This window comes from Salmo salar, chromosome ssa17 (assembly GCF_905237065.1).
Source record: "Salmo salar chromosome ssa17, Ssal_v3.1, whole genome shotgun sequence".
Taxonomy (NCBI): Eukaryota; Metazoa; Chordata; class Actinopteri; order Salmoniformes; family Salmonidae; genus Salmo; species Salmo salar.
This window is the reverse complement of record NC_059458.1, coordinates 57,717,020-57,733,084: the sequence shown is the minus strand read 5'-3', so window position 1 is coordinate 57,733,084 and position 16,065 is coordinate 57,717,020. Positions and strand designations below refer to the sequence as shown.

Here is a 16,065-nt window from a genome sequence, read left to right as displayed (position 1 = left end):
TTACAAGATAATTCATGGTCCCTCACTCTTAAAGACGTCCTCCAGTCATTTTATTACTTTTCCTTTATCCCAAGTATGAATACAGTAAAAGTACACACACTAAAGGGTAAAAAAATAATGTGTTTAGTGTCTTTTAGACACAACTGCAAACTTCCAGGAGTCGGTCTGATGGTGACTTTGTGATGTCATCGACCTCCACCCTTGCTTGAGGAACAATACAGGAGCAATAGGAACAAAAGATGAAAGCCCCCTCCACTTGTGTAATGACTTACCTGGACCACTTATTGCGATGTGCCTTATTGAGATTGAGATGCGCCGAAAACAACAGTGAAATGCTTACTTACAAGTCCGTAACCAACAATGCTTTAAGAAGTTTTAAGAAAATAAAATAAATAAGTGTTAAGTAAAAATAGATAAGTACATGTTTTTTAAATATAAAATAAAAGTAATTAAATAAATAAATAAAGAGCAGCACTAAAATAACAAGCGAGGCTATATACAAGGGGTACCGGTACAGAGTCAATGTGTGGGGGCACCGGTTAGTTGGGGTAATTGAGGTAATATGTACATGTAGGTAGAGTTAAAGTGACTATGCATAGATTATAAACAGAGAGTAGCAGCAGCGTAAAAGATGGGTCGGAGGCCGAGCAGTTGCCATACCAGGCTGTGATGCAACCAGTCAGGATGCGCTCGATGGTGCAGCTGTAGAACCTTTTGAGGATCTGAGGGCCTATGTCAAATCTTTTCGGTCTCTTCAGTCCCCTTGAGTAAATGAGGTGAAAAGGAGACTGGAGTAGGACTTTAAATTAGATCGCTAAATCCACACAGGAGACTTCATCAGACAGACAGACAGACAGACAGACAGACAGACAGACAGACAGACAGACAGACAGACAGACAGACAGACAGACAGACAGACAGACAGACAGACAGACAGACAGACAGACAGACAGACAGACAGACAGACAGACAGACAGACAGACAGACAGACAGACACGAGGAAAAGGGGAGAAGAAAGGGAGCAAGAGAGAGAGAGAATGGTGGGAGAGAGGGAAGGAGAGAATGAGAGAGAGAATGGTGGGAGAGAGGGAAGGAGAGAATGAGAGAGAGGGGGGAGAGGGGGAGAAGGAAGATAACTTAGCCCCTGTTGTGCGTCCAGTAAGTAGCTCCCTCCCAAGAACAACAATCTGTTATTCCATTTAGGAGGGATGATGACTGAGCTCTGGGGTTTGAATGGAAACATGGATGTTAGACAGAGATACAGGGATAGCTTGTGTGTGCGCTACTGAACCTCGCTGTGTTGTCCTCTAGCTGTGCTGGCGCATGCATGTGCCTGTCTGTACATAGTGGATACCAAGTTATTTTATTCACCAACACTCACCATAAAAGAGAGTGGCCTTGGATGAATTTATTTATTTTATTTATTTAACCTTTATTTATTCAGGAAGGGCTCATTGAGATTTAAAATCTCTTTTTCAAGAGCGTCCTGGCCAAGATAGGCAGCGCCAAGTCATTACAAAAATTACAGACAAACAACATGAAAAACTACAAGTAATCTAGTAAAAACCATAGAATTCACAAGAGTATAACAAAATCATAAAACAGCAAATTAAAAACATTGACAGGTCAGGGAATCAGTCTCAAGATCCTTCATCCGTGATTTAAAAACCCCAATCGGGACAAGTTCTTCCAGTTTAAAAGTATTTTGTAAGGCGTTTCAAGCCGATGGGGCGGAGTACATAAAAGCCCTTATACCAAATTCAGTTCGGACATTTGGAACAGTTAGCAGGATAACGTTCCGCGAACGAGGAGAGTACCCACCACATTTCTGAACAATAAAATTGCCCAAATAAAATGGTAGTAAACCCAAATTGGCTAAACCCAAATAAAAGTATACCAGTGACTGAGCCTACGAGTGACTAGAGAAGGCCAGCCAACCCTGGTATATAAAGTGCAGTGGTGCGTAAGGGTTTTGCAGTTTAAAATAAATCTCAAAGTGCCATGTTAAAGGGTGTCAATTGATCTCAAACACTGAACGGAAGCGTTCATATATAAAATATCCCCATAGTCTAGTAAAGGCATAAATGTAGCTGATACTAGCCTCCTTCTGGCTTCAAAAGAAAAACAGGACTTATTCCTAAAATAAAATCCTAATTTCAGCTTCAATTTTTTTGTAAATTGTTGAATATGCATTTTAAAAGAGAGGCCATCATCAATCAAAATTCCAAAATATTTATGAGGTTACAACCTCAATCTCCTTGCCCTGACAGGTAGTAATAGGTGAATGGTTCAGAGGTCTATTTCTTGCTTTAGAAAACACCATTAGTTTAGTTGTCAGTATTGAGGATAAGCTTCAATTGACACAAGGTATGTTGAACAGTATAAAAAGCAGTTTGAATACAGCTGCAATACAAAGGTTTACATCTAGCCACTGTCAGATAGTGGGATTTACAGGCTTGGAATTTACATCTATGACTGGGGGACATCTTTATTGTCTTTCAAGAGCTATGGGTCTCTCTGTTTCATACTCATTCACACACACACACACACTCACTCACTCACACACTCACACACACACTCACACACTCACACTCACACACTCACACACTCACACACTTACACTCACACACACATTCAGTGGCAGGCTAAATGCACATGTGGTTTTGTTCACAAACAGAAAACCAAGCTTGCTAGAATTGCCGCAAGGAAGAGTGGAGGGACTAACGCTTATTTGCAGTATAAAAGCAACGAGGTAACCGTGGATACGTAACCGTCGCCGAGTGGTGTTTTACTTCTTTAAACTTTCTTCTATTTATTTTATTTTTTTGCGGGGGGGGGTCCGTGAGATGCCGGTTAGTGCATGCCGAAACCCCGATGGGGGCAAGGGGATTCCCCCTTCCCCTCTCTCTCATTCAGAGCTGTTGCGTCTTCCATGGTGTCCCACCTCTCTAACGTCACTATTCACGACTTACCACCCACACTCTCTCTCTTTCTCTTATTCTCTCTCTCACCCCCACCAAGACTGCCCTGGGGGTCTGGTACCAACTAATGGAACTGGGGGTGAATGGCTGCGGCTCATATTCCGCTCCTCACCGGTGTCAGTGCACCCAATCCATGAGGCTTGGCCCCAAGGTGGGGGTGGGGGGAAGAGAGCGACCTCCCATCACCTTCGAATGGTGAAACGGGTCTCTCTGCAACCACCCTCATCTCTACTTCTCTGCTCTTGATTTTCTTTGTCTTCTTCTCCTTTTTCTGCTATTTCATTTCCATGTGTTTATTTTGTTCTCACATGCATTTTGGATTGCCCACGTTTTGGCACGCTATGGGTATGACATCATCAGAACGCGTCATGGATTACCATCACATGGAGGAATGAGATGCATGTCATCAGCCAGCGACTGACGCCACATGCGGGGGCGGGGTCAAAGTGACGCAGTGAAGCTTATTGGAGGACGATGTCCCACACATAAGTTCCAAGTTCTGAGTTCCAAATTCCACATGTCCGAAGAACAGGATTTTATAGACATTCTCCTTGGTTCATTCCCCTGCGTCTCATTGAATCCGGCCCAGTATGGAAAGGCTACGGTGTCTCTCGTGGGTCAAATGAGGCTTGAGTCAACACTGACCAACAGAAAAACAGAAAGACAGACACAAACATCAGGACAAATAGGCCTACCAGTATACACATCAACAACAGACGTGTTGAAATGTTTTTGTTGTTGTTGAAAGGCTGAGTTTGAACCATTGAGTGATTCATCAAAAACAATGGGAGGACATTGAGCTTGGAGGGGGAGATCAATGGAGATGGACAGACCTAATGTTCTCATATTGTTCCTGTGCCACAGCAGAAGGTTGCAATAACGTTGTGAGAGCATTAGCCCCGTCCCTCTCTGTCTCCTGCTCTGGTTGGTTGGTCCGCTGTCTACCCCGTGGAGGGACATGTTTTGTAGTCTGTTTAAAGTGTTAATATGCATCCATCTTTGTTTTTGTGCCCAAAAGGCATCAAAGGCAGCAGGCCAGGCGCTGGTGTGCAAAGCCAACCCCATGTTCGATACGCACCACAATCACCTATTGCACTGCCTGGAGAAGACCACGGTAAGAACAATGCTTTAGAAATGACTGTGGTGGAGAATTGGAGATGTATCCACTACTGTTATCTATCTATGTTCATGAAAGCAGAAGCCATTAATTAAGAGTAGAGTATGGTATCCATATTAGGAAGTCATCAGATTTCAGGCAAAACTCCTAATATGGATGCCGTAGTTGGCACTTTTGCTTTGGCTTGATCCTTGTCCACAAAAGTAACATGTGGTCTCTCTATCTCTCTCTCTCATTCCATCCTCCCCCTCTCCCTCAGAATCATGAATTTGTGGATGAGCAAACGTTTGAGACCAGCCTACTGGAGGTTTCCATGGCGAAGCACTCCCCCTCCCTCTCCTCTGGCTCCTCCTCCCAAGGCCTGTCGTGCTGCTCGCGACGCAACAAGAGGAAGAGCTTCAACGTGCCCAACTCCAACATGACTGGAGGGCATAGGAACAGCATCCAGGAGCTGAGCACCATCCACATCAGAGAGAGACCCATCACTAACAGGTACAGACATACATGCAGTGTACCCACACATGAACAGTACCTTCTCTATTTTTACAAATGATTTCCCACTTGTTTTACAAGAAGCTAAAATGACTATGTAAGCTGATGATTGCACACGCTACACATCAGCACCTACAACGAGCGAGCTCACTGAGACTCTTAGCAGGGCTTTACAGTCAGTATCAGAATGAGTAATTAACAATAAATTGGCCTTAAATCCATCTAAAACTCTTGGTTTCATATTATTTATTTGATGTATTTATTTATTTGTATTTAATGTTCTTGTTGAACTGTTCTGTACTTGTTGATGTATGTTTTATGTGGACCCCAGGAAGAGTAGCTGCTACATCTGCAGTATCTACTGGGGATCCTAATAAACTTAACTAAACAGTATACAAACACACACACTGTATACAGACACATACACATATTCACGAATAGAATGAAGGACCGATCGACAACAGGTACACACACACACACACATCTACTTTATACATATTCATAGATCACATAATATACACACAAATATGCATTCATAGTGGTTGCTATGGCAGCAGGGCACACACACACACACACAAACACACACTGTGCAAGTTTCTTCCCATGGTGAGTCAGTGTGTTGGTATGCTGGCTATGTCCAGCAGTGGCATGGTGTCCGTGTATGTGTGGTCCGACTGGTCTGGTCTGGGAACCCTGGCCATGGAATTGACAGTTGTCTTCTCTCTCTGTGTTACTAAACACTGGACCACTTTCTCTCTGGCTGGCCGTCCTCTCTTTCTCTCTATCCCTGTCTTTTTCACCTCTCCTCCTCCTCCTCCTCCTCCTCCTCTATGTCTGCCTTATTTTCTCCATCTTTTTCTGTACTTTCCTGCCTTCCTGTTTGTCATCCCCTATTTTCTCAATTGTCCACATTTTCTCCGCCCTCCCTTCCCTCCCCCCCTCTCTGTCTCCAGTCGCTCCAGTCTAAACGCTAAGTTTGAGGAGACGGTGCCTCTGAACTGCAAGCAACCCTACATCACGGCGGCCGTCATCACGCTGCCCATGCCGCCCGTCACCACGCCCGAGGACGACGGCTCCTCCTCCTCCCCAGACTACTCCCAGGCCAACATCGTCAGGGTGTCCGCCCTCTAGGCCCCTCGCCCCACCCCCCACCATCATCATCATGGCAATCCTAAGATGGAGAGAGAGAGAGAAAGAGATAGAGAAGCGAGATCCTTTCCTGCTCCAATCAGAGAACGGCGTTTGCAGGAGGGGAAGGGGTAAGGGGAGGTGTGGTGGTTAGGGGGGACAGTTTAGAGGGGGCAAACTAAGGCTGCAGGACCCTACACGTCTGTTCTTTTGGTGAAATAACGCTGCAGTGTAAAGCTGCAGCACAAAGCCCCGCCTTGGATTTGTTGGTGGGGAAGAGACTGTGTTGCCATGGCGACTGAGATTAGCGCCTAGCAACGGACACACAAATGGAGAGCATTTAGCCACCTGGCTAACTAACTGCAGCTACTCCTTCCAAACACTCTTCAAGAGAAAACTCACCATTACTATTTTTTCTATATTGTGTGTCTTTAAATGTGATGTCTTAAAACTGAAATGGGGGAGGTGGAATTTGTTTTGGTTTTTATTGTTTGTTAAGGCCGTGATTTTGACTACAGGAGATGTATATTTGTATGTTCTGAAATGTGTGGAGTAGGAGAGAAAAGAAAAATACTTTTAAAATATTTTGACAAAAAGGAGAGCAAGGGGTGTATGCACTGTGTGTGCATATGTGTGTGTACATATGTTCCTACCTTATCAGAACCAGAATATCCGGACAAGTCACCAAAATGTCCTGACAAGGTAGGAAAACAAGAAATTGTTTGAAAAGTCAGGACGAAATTTGTTAAAATCCAATTTTAGGCTTAAGGGTTAGGTTTATGGTTTGGGGTTAGGTTTAGGGTTAAGTTTAAGGTTAGGGTTAGGAGTTAAGGTTTCAGGGTTAGAGGTTTGGGGTTAAGGTTAGGGTTAAGGTTAGGTTAAGGGCAGAGTATGTGAGTGGAGTGGAGCAGAGTGCCCAATTTGACTGGAGCACAGAGCGAGATTCCCAAAGGCTGGAGCATCATCCTTCTCGCCCGCTTCAATTTCACTCCAGTAGCGCTCACTTCATGAACTCAGGTCATGTCTGGCCCAGCATGCATTTGTAGTCTACTTGTGTGCTGCTAAAGCCCCTTGCTTTAACTACTGTCATTGAGTTCGCAAAATATTTCTGTAAAGAAACTGATAAACACACAGGTGCTAAATCAAGGTGTCTTACAAAGATGAGGACCAAGATCAAGAGAGGGAGTGCAGTGATGTAGTGTCCACAACTAAAGAATCATTGTGGAATCTGAAAAGACACATGTCCCGAAAGCATGATGGTGTACTTACTACGGGCACATGCTAAAAGAAAGGAACGAGGTGGGTAACTAATTAAAGTGTGTCATTGTAGCAAAGTATTTATCAACTAAAAATCAGATCTCCTAAAAGTTTTTGCTCTATTATCTATACAATACAACACAATTGATTTTGTCCCAATAGGCCTGGCATATTCCAACTTTCAAGGAGCCTTCTGTTTTGATTAGCATTTTTCATTGAATTTGTATTTAATTCTAAGTAAGTCACAGTCGAAATGCGAAATTTATAGACTATAATGATTTAATACAACAAAATATTGTTTAAATGCTGAGCGCTTAATGTCCCTGGCTCCCTACCAGCCTAGTGGGTAGCACTCGCAAATGCTTCACAATGTATTTCTTTGTAGGCTATAGCCTTGAAATAATTGAACTAATATAGCCTAAGTAATTCATTTCCATTTCTTCTTAGTCTCCATGTCTGGCTCCTGACCTATTTAGAATATGTATCAGTCTTGTAGTACTCGAGTCTCGAGTTCATCGGTCTTGGATACATTTGTACTCGGTCTTGACTTGTTCTAGGACAGTGAGGACTCAGAATTTCTTCCCGAGACCAGCATAGTAAAAAACAATCATAATTATCAGCTTCCATTCAGTCAGAACATAAAACCGCTTCACCAGGCCAAATATATACACTCCTTTCTGGAAACATTAAGACAGTATGTTAACAGTCTTTATATCTATAATATACATGTTTCTGCAGTGGTGAACCTATAGGTCTTCAGTGTGTGACAGGTTAGTACAGTGGTGAACCTATAGGTCTTCAGTGTGTGACAGGTTAGTACAGTGGTGAACCTATAGGTCTTCAGTGTGTGACAGGTTAGTACAGTGGTGAACCTATAGGCCTTCAGTGTGTGACAGGTTAGTACAGTGGTGAACCTATAGGTCTTCAGTGTGTGACAGGTTAGTACAGTGGTGAACCTGTAGGCTTTCAGTGTGTGACAGGTTAATACAGTGGTGAACCTATAGGTCTTCAGTGTGACAGGTTAGTACAGTGGTGAACCTATAGGTCTTCAGTGTGTGACAGGTTAGTACAGTGGTGAACCTATAGGTCTTCAGTGTGTGACAGGTTAGTACAGTGGTGAACCTATAGGTCTTCAGTGTGTGACAGGTTAGTACAGTGGTGAACCTATAGGTCTTCAGTGTGTGACAGGTTAGTACAGTGGTGAACCTATAGGTCTTCAGTGTGTGACAGGTTAGTACAGTGGTGAACCTATAGGTCTTCAGTGTGTGACAGGTTAGTACAGTGGTGAACCTATAGGCCTTCAGTGTGTGACAGGTTAGTACAGTGGTGAACCTATAGGTCTTCAGTGTGTGACAGGTTAGTATAGTGGTGAACCTGTTGGCCTTCAGTGTGTGACAGGTTAATACAGTGGTGAACCTATAGGTCTTCAGTGTGTGACAGGTTAGTACAGTGGTGAACCTATAGGTCTTCAGTGTGTGACAGGTTAGTACAGTGGTGAACCTATAGGTCTTCAGTGTGTGACAGGTTAGTACAGTGGTGAACCTATAGGTCTTCAGTGTGTGACAGGTTAGTACAGTGGTGAACCTATAGGTCTTCAGTGTGTGACAGGTTAGTACAGTGGTGAACCTATAGGTCTTCAGTGTGTGACAGGTTAGTACAGTGGTGAACCTATAGGTCTTCAGTGTGTGACAGGTTAGTACAGTGGTGAACCTATAGGTCTTCAGTGTGTGACAGGTTAGTACAGTGGTGAACCTATAGGTCTTCAGTGTGTGACAGGTTAGTACAGTGGTGAACCTATAGGCCTTCAGTGTGTGACAGGTTAGTACAGTGGTGAACCTATAGGTCTTCAGTGTGTGACAGGTTAGTATAGTGGTGAACCTGTTGGCCTTCAGTGTGTGACAGGTTAATACAGTGGTGAACCTATAGGTCTTCAGTGTGTGACAGGTTAGTACAGTGGTGAACCTATAGGTCTTCAGTGTGTGACAGGTTAGTACAGTGGTGAACCTATAGGTCTTCAGTGTGTGACAGGTTAGTACAGTGGTGAACCTATAGGTCTTCAGTGTGTGACAGGTTAGTACAGTGGTGAACCTATAGGTCTTCAGTGTGTGACAGGTTAGTACAGTGGTGAACCTATAGGTCTTCAGTGTGTGACAGGTTAGTACAGTGGTGAACCTATAGGTCTTCAGTGTGTGACAGGTTAGTACAGTGGTGAACCTATAGGTCTTCAGTGTGTGACAGGTTAGTACAGTGGTGGACCTATAGGTCTTCAGTGTGTGACAGGTTAGTACAGTGGTGAACCTATAGGTCTTCAGTGTGTGACAGGTTAGTACAGTGGTGAACCTATAGGTCTTCAGTGTGTGACAGGTTAGTACAGTGGTGAACCTATAGGTCTTCAGTGTGTGACAGGTTAGTACAGTGGTGAACCTATAGGTCTTCAGTGTGTGACAGGTTAGTACAGTGGTGAACCTATAGGTCTTCAGTGTGACAGGTTAGTACAGTGGTGAACCTATAGGTCTTCAGTGTGTGACAGGTTAGTACAGTGGTGAACCTATAGGTCTTCAGTGTGTGACAGGTTAGTACAGTGGTGAACCTATAGGTCTCCAGTGTGTGACAGGTTAGTACAGTGGTGAACCTATAGGTCTTCAGTGTGTGACAGGTTAGTACAGTGGTGAACCTATAGGTCTTCAGTGTGTGACAGGTTAGTACAGTGGTGAACCTGTAGGCCTTCAGTGTGTGACAGGTTAGTACAGTGGTGAACCTATAGGTCTTCAGTGTGTGACAGGTTAGTACAGTGGTGAACCTGTAGGTCTCCAGTGTGTGACAGGTTGGTGATTCTGAAAGGAACCGTAATACCAGCGCACTCATGTAAGAGGGAGCACTTTTAGTAAAACACAAAGGGCCAGTGGTGTAGTGGAGGCTATACGCAGGTATAAACCGTATGTACACTTTTTTTTCAGTGGGCATTGTGTTTATTGACTTCTTAATCCCTACTGATGCGTATCAAAGTAGTGTAGTGGAGGTATACGACTTATCAGTTACGTAGTACAATAGAGAAATCATGCATAAAGTAGCCCACATAATCGCAAAGCACGTGAAATATATTCACATGCGCGCAGCACACATAGCCTAGTTTCAGCAGAATATTATCTGCAGGCAGCAAAAGTGTGCAGCTCTCAACTGGTTTTGGCATGGAGCAGCTCACAGAACAATGACATCGGTAGCCGGTAGGGTAGGAAAGACGTTTCAACTTTCTACCAGTAAGTGCTAACTAAGGCAACAATGGGTATGCAAACCAGGTATTGAAAAAAGTTTAATCCAAGGTGTTGGTTAGTAGGCTAGACATGGATGAGCCTGGGTGGACATAGGACCACCCAATGGGGAACCAGGCCCTGACAGGCCCACCCAATCAGATTGATGTGGTTTAAGCATTGTTGTGGACTTAGAACATCACATTTTAGTATATTTTCTATTTAAAAAAAAATTGTGTGATTTTGAGTGAAAATCTGATAAATCTATGGGAAACTCATTAAAAAAACATAGGAAACAGGGTTTTTCACACAGGGTGCCTTTCCTTCGCTAGGCAGGCCGTTTGGAAAGACAGCAGTCACACACAGCATGACGTTAAAGGATAAGCAGTCAATAAACTCGGACATAATAAACCAGTAGGTCCCAATCATAAGAATACAAAAACACAACCACTAAGCATTTCCCTATCAAAATGTACAACTATGACCTCCCATTGCAACAAACATTTCACGTTTAGCCCCGGTGACCTAAAGTTTAAAGTGGAACTAACAGCGTTGGAACTACTTTGCAGATATATGACAACAGACAATCATAATATCAGTCAAAAATAGTTTATGCTTCAAAACCAACTTTATATGATATTTTATAAATAGTTTAAATTTGAATCAACGTTCCATGACATAGAGTAAGGCATTGTTGGCAGAATATATGGATGCAGTTCAATGCATGATTAATATAATTCACCAATACATTTCTTGGTAGTCCAAAACATATTGCTGTTAGGTTGTAAATCACAGCTGTCCTGGTACATTGTTCGCTGCCTCCATTCTGGATGCACTGTTTCAGTTTCAATGACTCAATATTCTGGACAAAAATGGACAAATGTAACTCTGGGAATGTCAATACAATCAAACTAGCAAGGGCAATTGTCTCAAGTCAGTCATAACATGGCTAATAGGCTAGCATATCTATTTATGTAGCAGGCTAAAAACACGGAGCCTAAAGTTAGCTAGATAGCTAGCTGCTAGCGGGATGTCATGCCATTGGAGGAGTGGGTGAGTGACTGACTTTTTTCTCCTCATATCGGTGGCTATACACAGCTAGAGATGCAGGTGTCATTTGGTTAGCTAGCAAGAACTTGAATGAGTGTTACCCAGTTAGCATATCTCTTGCGTTCGCAAATTCACTCTGGCTATCTACTCCAATATAAGAGAGCTCTCGTCTGAGTGTGCCAGAGCGTAGAACAACTGATTAATTTACAAACGCGCAACACCCGCTGAATATGACCAGTGTCAGTAAACGTAGACAAAAAAAATTATAGTTAGTCAAGAACACTCTAGATAACATGTAAACAGCCTAACTAGCTCTGCTACGGTGAGTAAAATGCTCAGAGTGAGCTGTTCTCTCATATGTGTTTGGAAGTAGCTAGCTAGCAAGCTAGACAACTTTAACCAGTTAGCTTTGGTGCTTGGTTGGGACAAGCATGCATTGGCAGACAAGCTGTAGAAGGACGAGGAGGCTACAATTTTGTGGCTTTTGGCGAATGCCTTCTAATGATCTGAAGTCACACTGTTGCAACTGCCTGTAAACACACAGTCCAGTTCAAGGTGAATGACGGCAGGCCCATGTGACAAATGGCTTGTTTGTTTAAAGGCCTACTGTAGCTCTGATTGTCTATAGCGCACCGGCCTGTGTAGACTCCGGTCCTGGACAAGACAGATGTTTTTATTCAGTTTTATTTACTTTTTTATTTACTGCATTGTCCAAATGCACAGCCACTTTCCCACTCTATAATGCTATAGAATTTTAAAAAATGCCTTAGTATACATAATTCCCAAACATTCTAAGAATTTATAAAAATGTGATCGCTTGTCAGAAAATGTTTTTTAAAAAGTGTCATTCTTCCTTATTGTGTAGATGAACAGATTTGAATAAGATTTCATATTGCTAAAATGCTGTCAGCTCCACTTTAAATGCAGCAATGTTTCACACACCCAAGTTATTTTCAAAGATGGCTAACACCACAAACACGCTGCAATAAAAAACACAGTTCCACTCACCAGATGATGATCATTTGAAACTTAGCTTCTTGTTGACAGTTATTCTTGAAAAGAGAGAAGCTAACAAATTAGCAACAACATCCTCTTTGATAACACCTGCTGCAGCTGCTGCAAACTAGCCAACAACAAATGCTAGCTAGCTATAGACTGTGGGAAAACTACTGCTCGCTAATGTGCTAACCTGTTGGGTCTTCAAGAAGGCAGAAGTTTCCATACATTTTGGAAAAACGGTCCCACCCCTTAAGTCAAAATGTGATTGGTTGATTCCACTGTCACTCCAATATTTTGCCCTAATACAGTTGAATGGCAGAAACCTTTATCTAGCTTCTGATGGAATTGACAATGGATGTGAAGCTCCATGAGCGATGAGCGGGATTTCCTACCGCTCAACTCCGCTCACATACTCTGAATGAGGGTTAGGGAAAATAGGATTTTGAATTGGAATACAATTTTACTCCCCAAAAAGTCCTGAAAAGTGTGTGCGTGTGGGTGTGTGTGTGCATGGTTTCCAACCTTATCAGGATCACAATGTCCTAACAATTCACCAGAATGGCCTGATAAGGTAGGAAAACAAGAACATTTCTGAAAATCTGGACTTTTTTCATGTCCTGAATTTGCTGAAATGCTATTTTAGGCTTAAGGGTTAGGTTTAAGGTTTGGGGTTAGGATTTTGTGTGTGGCTGTGTGTGTTTGTTTTTAGTTTACTATTCTTGTGGGGACCAGAAGTCCTCACAAGGATAGTAAAACAAGGAACATTCGGACAAGTGGAAACATTTAGCCGGTCCCCACATGGAAAAAGGCTATTTTAAGGGTTAGGTTTAGGTTTAGGGTTACATTTAGGGTTCAGGTTAAGGTTAGGTTTAAGAGGGTTTCTGTTTGTGCTGGTATCAAACCTTGGGTTGCACGGACCTATTGCAACGTTCTGCTCTGTCTGAATATTGCTAATCAGTGTTAAGGTTAGGGTTAAGGGTTAGGAGTTAGAGGAAATAGGATTTTGAGTGGGAATCAATGGTTTGGTCCCCACAAGCATAGTAAAGTAAATAGGGAGGGCTACTGTGTATGTGGGCAGGGCTTTGTGTGTGTGTGTGTGTGTGTGTGTGTGTGTGTGTGTGTATGACCCCATTGCTCTCACCTGTATGCGTATGTGTGACATTCGCATGAGCAATAAGGGTTGAGTCCTCAGTGTGTGTGCTGTATATATTGGTGATCTAGCATATCACACTCTCCCTTTCTCTCAGAGCTGACTTACTTATGTACCTACTTGTATGAAAGAGATGATAGTTCCTCTCCTGTCCGTCCTGTCCTCTCTAACCGAATGGCCATTGTGAATACTGAATACCTTTGCTGCCATTTTGAAACTATCCTCTCTCCACCAGAGTTGACTACTTCATTTGTCGTGGTTTATCGTTCAAAGCAGCACCTACATGATGCCTGACCTTGAAATGGGTTTATTGTTTCTTTTATTGAGGGTTTATTGAGGTTTTTATAGATATATCGATGAGTTTATCCAAACTCCAATGTTGTGTTTTGTCTTGTTTTATGCAGCGTGGACATGCTAAAGCAGATTGACTGAGGGGACTAGAAGAGGTCTTATATGAACACACAGATATTTGAGTCCATTCCATTTTGATACAAAGATGATTTTCTTCTGAATATGGGGATAAAACTGTGATTTGACTTTTATTTTGAAGGTCTCTGTTCATTTGAAGTGCATGTTGGTTTGCTACAGACAGTATGAAGTTTGTTTTGTTCCTGATTTGTACCACACAAACCCCCACCAAATGGGGTGTAAAGAAAGCTCCTGTACCAGTCTACCAAACATGATTGACTGAAAGTGTTTATTGGGCTGTTGGGGTTTGACGCTCTATGATAATTCTATCTTGTCGTGACTGATAGGGCTCAGCTATCATCGTAGCTAGAACCCTCTCAGCGCTTGGCGGGGATGGAATCCTGTAACCATTCCAAATCAGTACAACGAAATCAATGCAAATGCATTGAATGACACTTTAATATCCAGCGAGCTGATTTAACAATATTCTATTTCTCAGCTGTGAGATCTCGAGAGGTTTAATCGAGAACTTGGCGTTTTCCTAATGACGATGGATATTTTTCTTTACGCTTTTATGTTTTCCAAGATGGCTGACGTCGGTGAACTGAACGTGGCTCTTGAGACTGCTGAAGCGAATGCCACACCCCCTGCTCCAACCCCGCCCCTTTCCCACCGCCCCGCCCCCCAAGCCTGTCCACTCCACCATCACTGCTTGACGATGAGGTGACATATGCAACAATTTTTTTGTTTGTTGGTAAAGATATGCTTTGTATCAGAGGGAGAGAGAGTGGGAGGGCGGCAATAGAGAAACGCAAATACATATTTTTTAAAATATCAAATGATAAAATTATAACTGTCTTTTTTTTCATGTAAAAAGAAAAAAAAGAATTACAACTGTTGCTAGTGCACATGTGCTGTAAATTGTTCTTTGGTGTAGTAAAAATCATCATGGTTTAGTCGTTTTTAAAAATCATTTACACCGAAGGTTCTAGTGTCTTATTTTAGTTAGCCTTCTGCTCCACTGCATTTTAAGAACGGGCTTAATATTTTTGTAAAGGGATTCTTTGAGAAAATGCATGCGTTTGCTGGAGAACTTTGAGTTTAGTGTTGCACAAGGACAGGCGTTGTCTCTGGGTGCATCCCAGATGCACCCAGATCCAACCCTATTCCCTATATAGTGCACTACTTTTGACCCGGGCACATAAGGCCATACGGCTCTGGTCAAATGTAGTGCACTATATAGGGAGTAGGGTACCATTTGGGACACAGCCTCTGTCTTTCAGTTTCCATGGCTAAGTGAAAAACCTTTGGGGTGAAGGAGTGTACTTGGGTCTTGTACATGAGATTATGTAAATTGAGGAAATTAAAATGATAATTATATGACGATTACTTTTGATCTGTTACAGCTCGTGTATATTAATTATTGAAAAGATATTAAAAAAATAAAATTCAATTGTTTCGTCCGGTGCAGTGTCTGAGTAAATAGAATAAATCATTGTCCTATTCAAATACTTATATAAGTGGTTGTCTTCTTTTGACATCAACATTTAAATGTTTCCAAAGTCAATGTACGGTCTGTTTTGTTCACCAATATAATGTACTGTATTGCTGCTTATACGCTAGGTTGTATACCCACCTTCTGCACCAAAGAACACATATTGCTGTTGATACACTATGTATAGTGCCTTCAGAAAGTATTCACACCCCTTGACTTTTTCCACATTTTGTTGTGTAAACAGGCTGAATTTAAAATGGATTAGTTTCCGGAGAGGAAGGAAACCGCTCAGGGATTTCACCATGAGGCCAATCAATGGTGACTTTAAAATAGTTACGGAGTTTAATGGCTGCAGGAGAAAACTAAAGATGGATCAACAACATTGTACTTACTCCACAATACTTAACTAATTGACAGAGTGAAAAGAAGGAAGCCTGAACATAATAAATTATTCCAAAACATGCATCCTGTTTGCAACAAGGCACTAAAGTAATACTGCAAAATCTGTGGCAAAGCCATTCACTTTTTGTCCTGAATACAAAGTGTTTTGTTTGGGGCTAATTTAATACAACACATTATTGAGTACCACTCTCCATATTTTCAAGCATAGTGGTCGCTGCATCATGTTATGGGTATGCTTGTAGAGTTTTTTTAGATAAAAAAGAAATGGAATAGAGCTAAGCACAGGCAAAATCCTAGAGGAAAACCTGGTTTAGTCTGCTTTCCACAAAGACACTGGG

General features: G+C 42.3%; 1 protein-coding gene across 1 annotated transcript in view; it reads left to right on the top strand.

Moving 5' to 3' along the window:
* LOC106576204 (potassium voltage-gated channel subfamily D member 2) overlaps positions 1–7,800 on the top strand; it is a 164,322-nt gene extending 156,522 nt beyond the window's left edge. The window contains exons 4-6 of the mRNA XM_045699791.1: positions 4,000–4,095; positions 4,358–4,590; positions 5,544–7,800. Of these exons, the coding sequence (XP_045555747.1) occupies positions 4,000–4,095; positions 4,358–4,590; positions 5,544–5,721 (507 nt within the window). The 3' untranslated portion in view covers positions 5,722–7,800. The remainder of the gene's footprint in view (positions 1–3,999; positions 4,096–4,357; positions 4,591–5,543) is intronic.
* Positions 7,801–16,065: the final 8,265 nt, after the last annotated feature.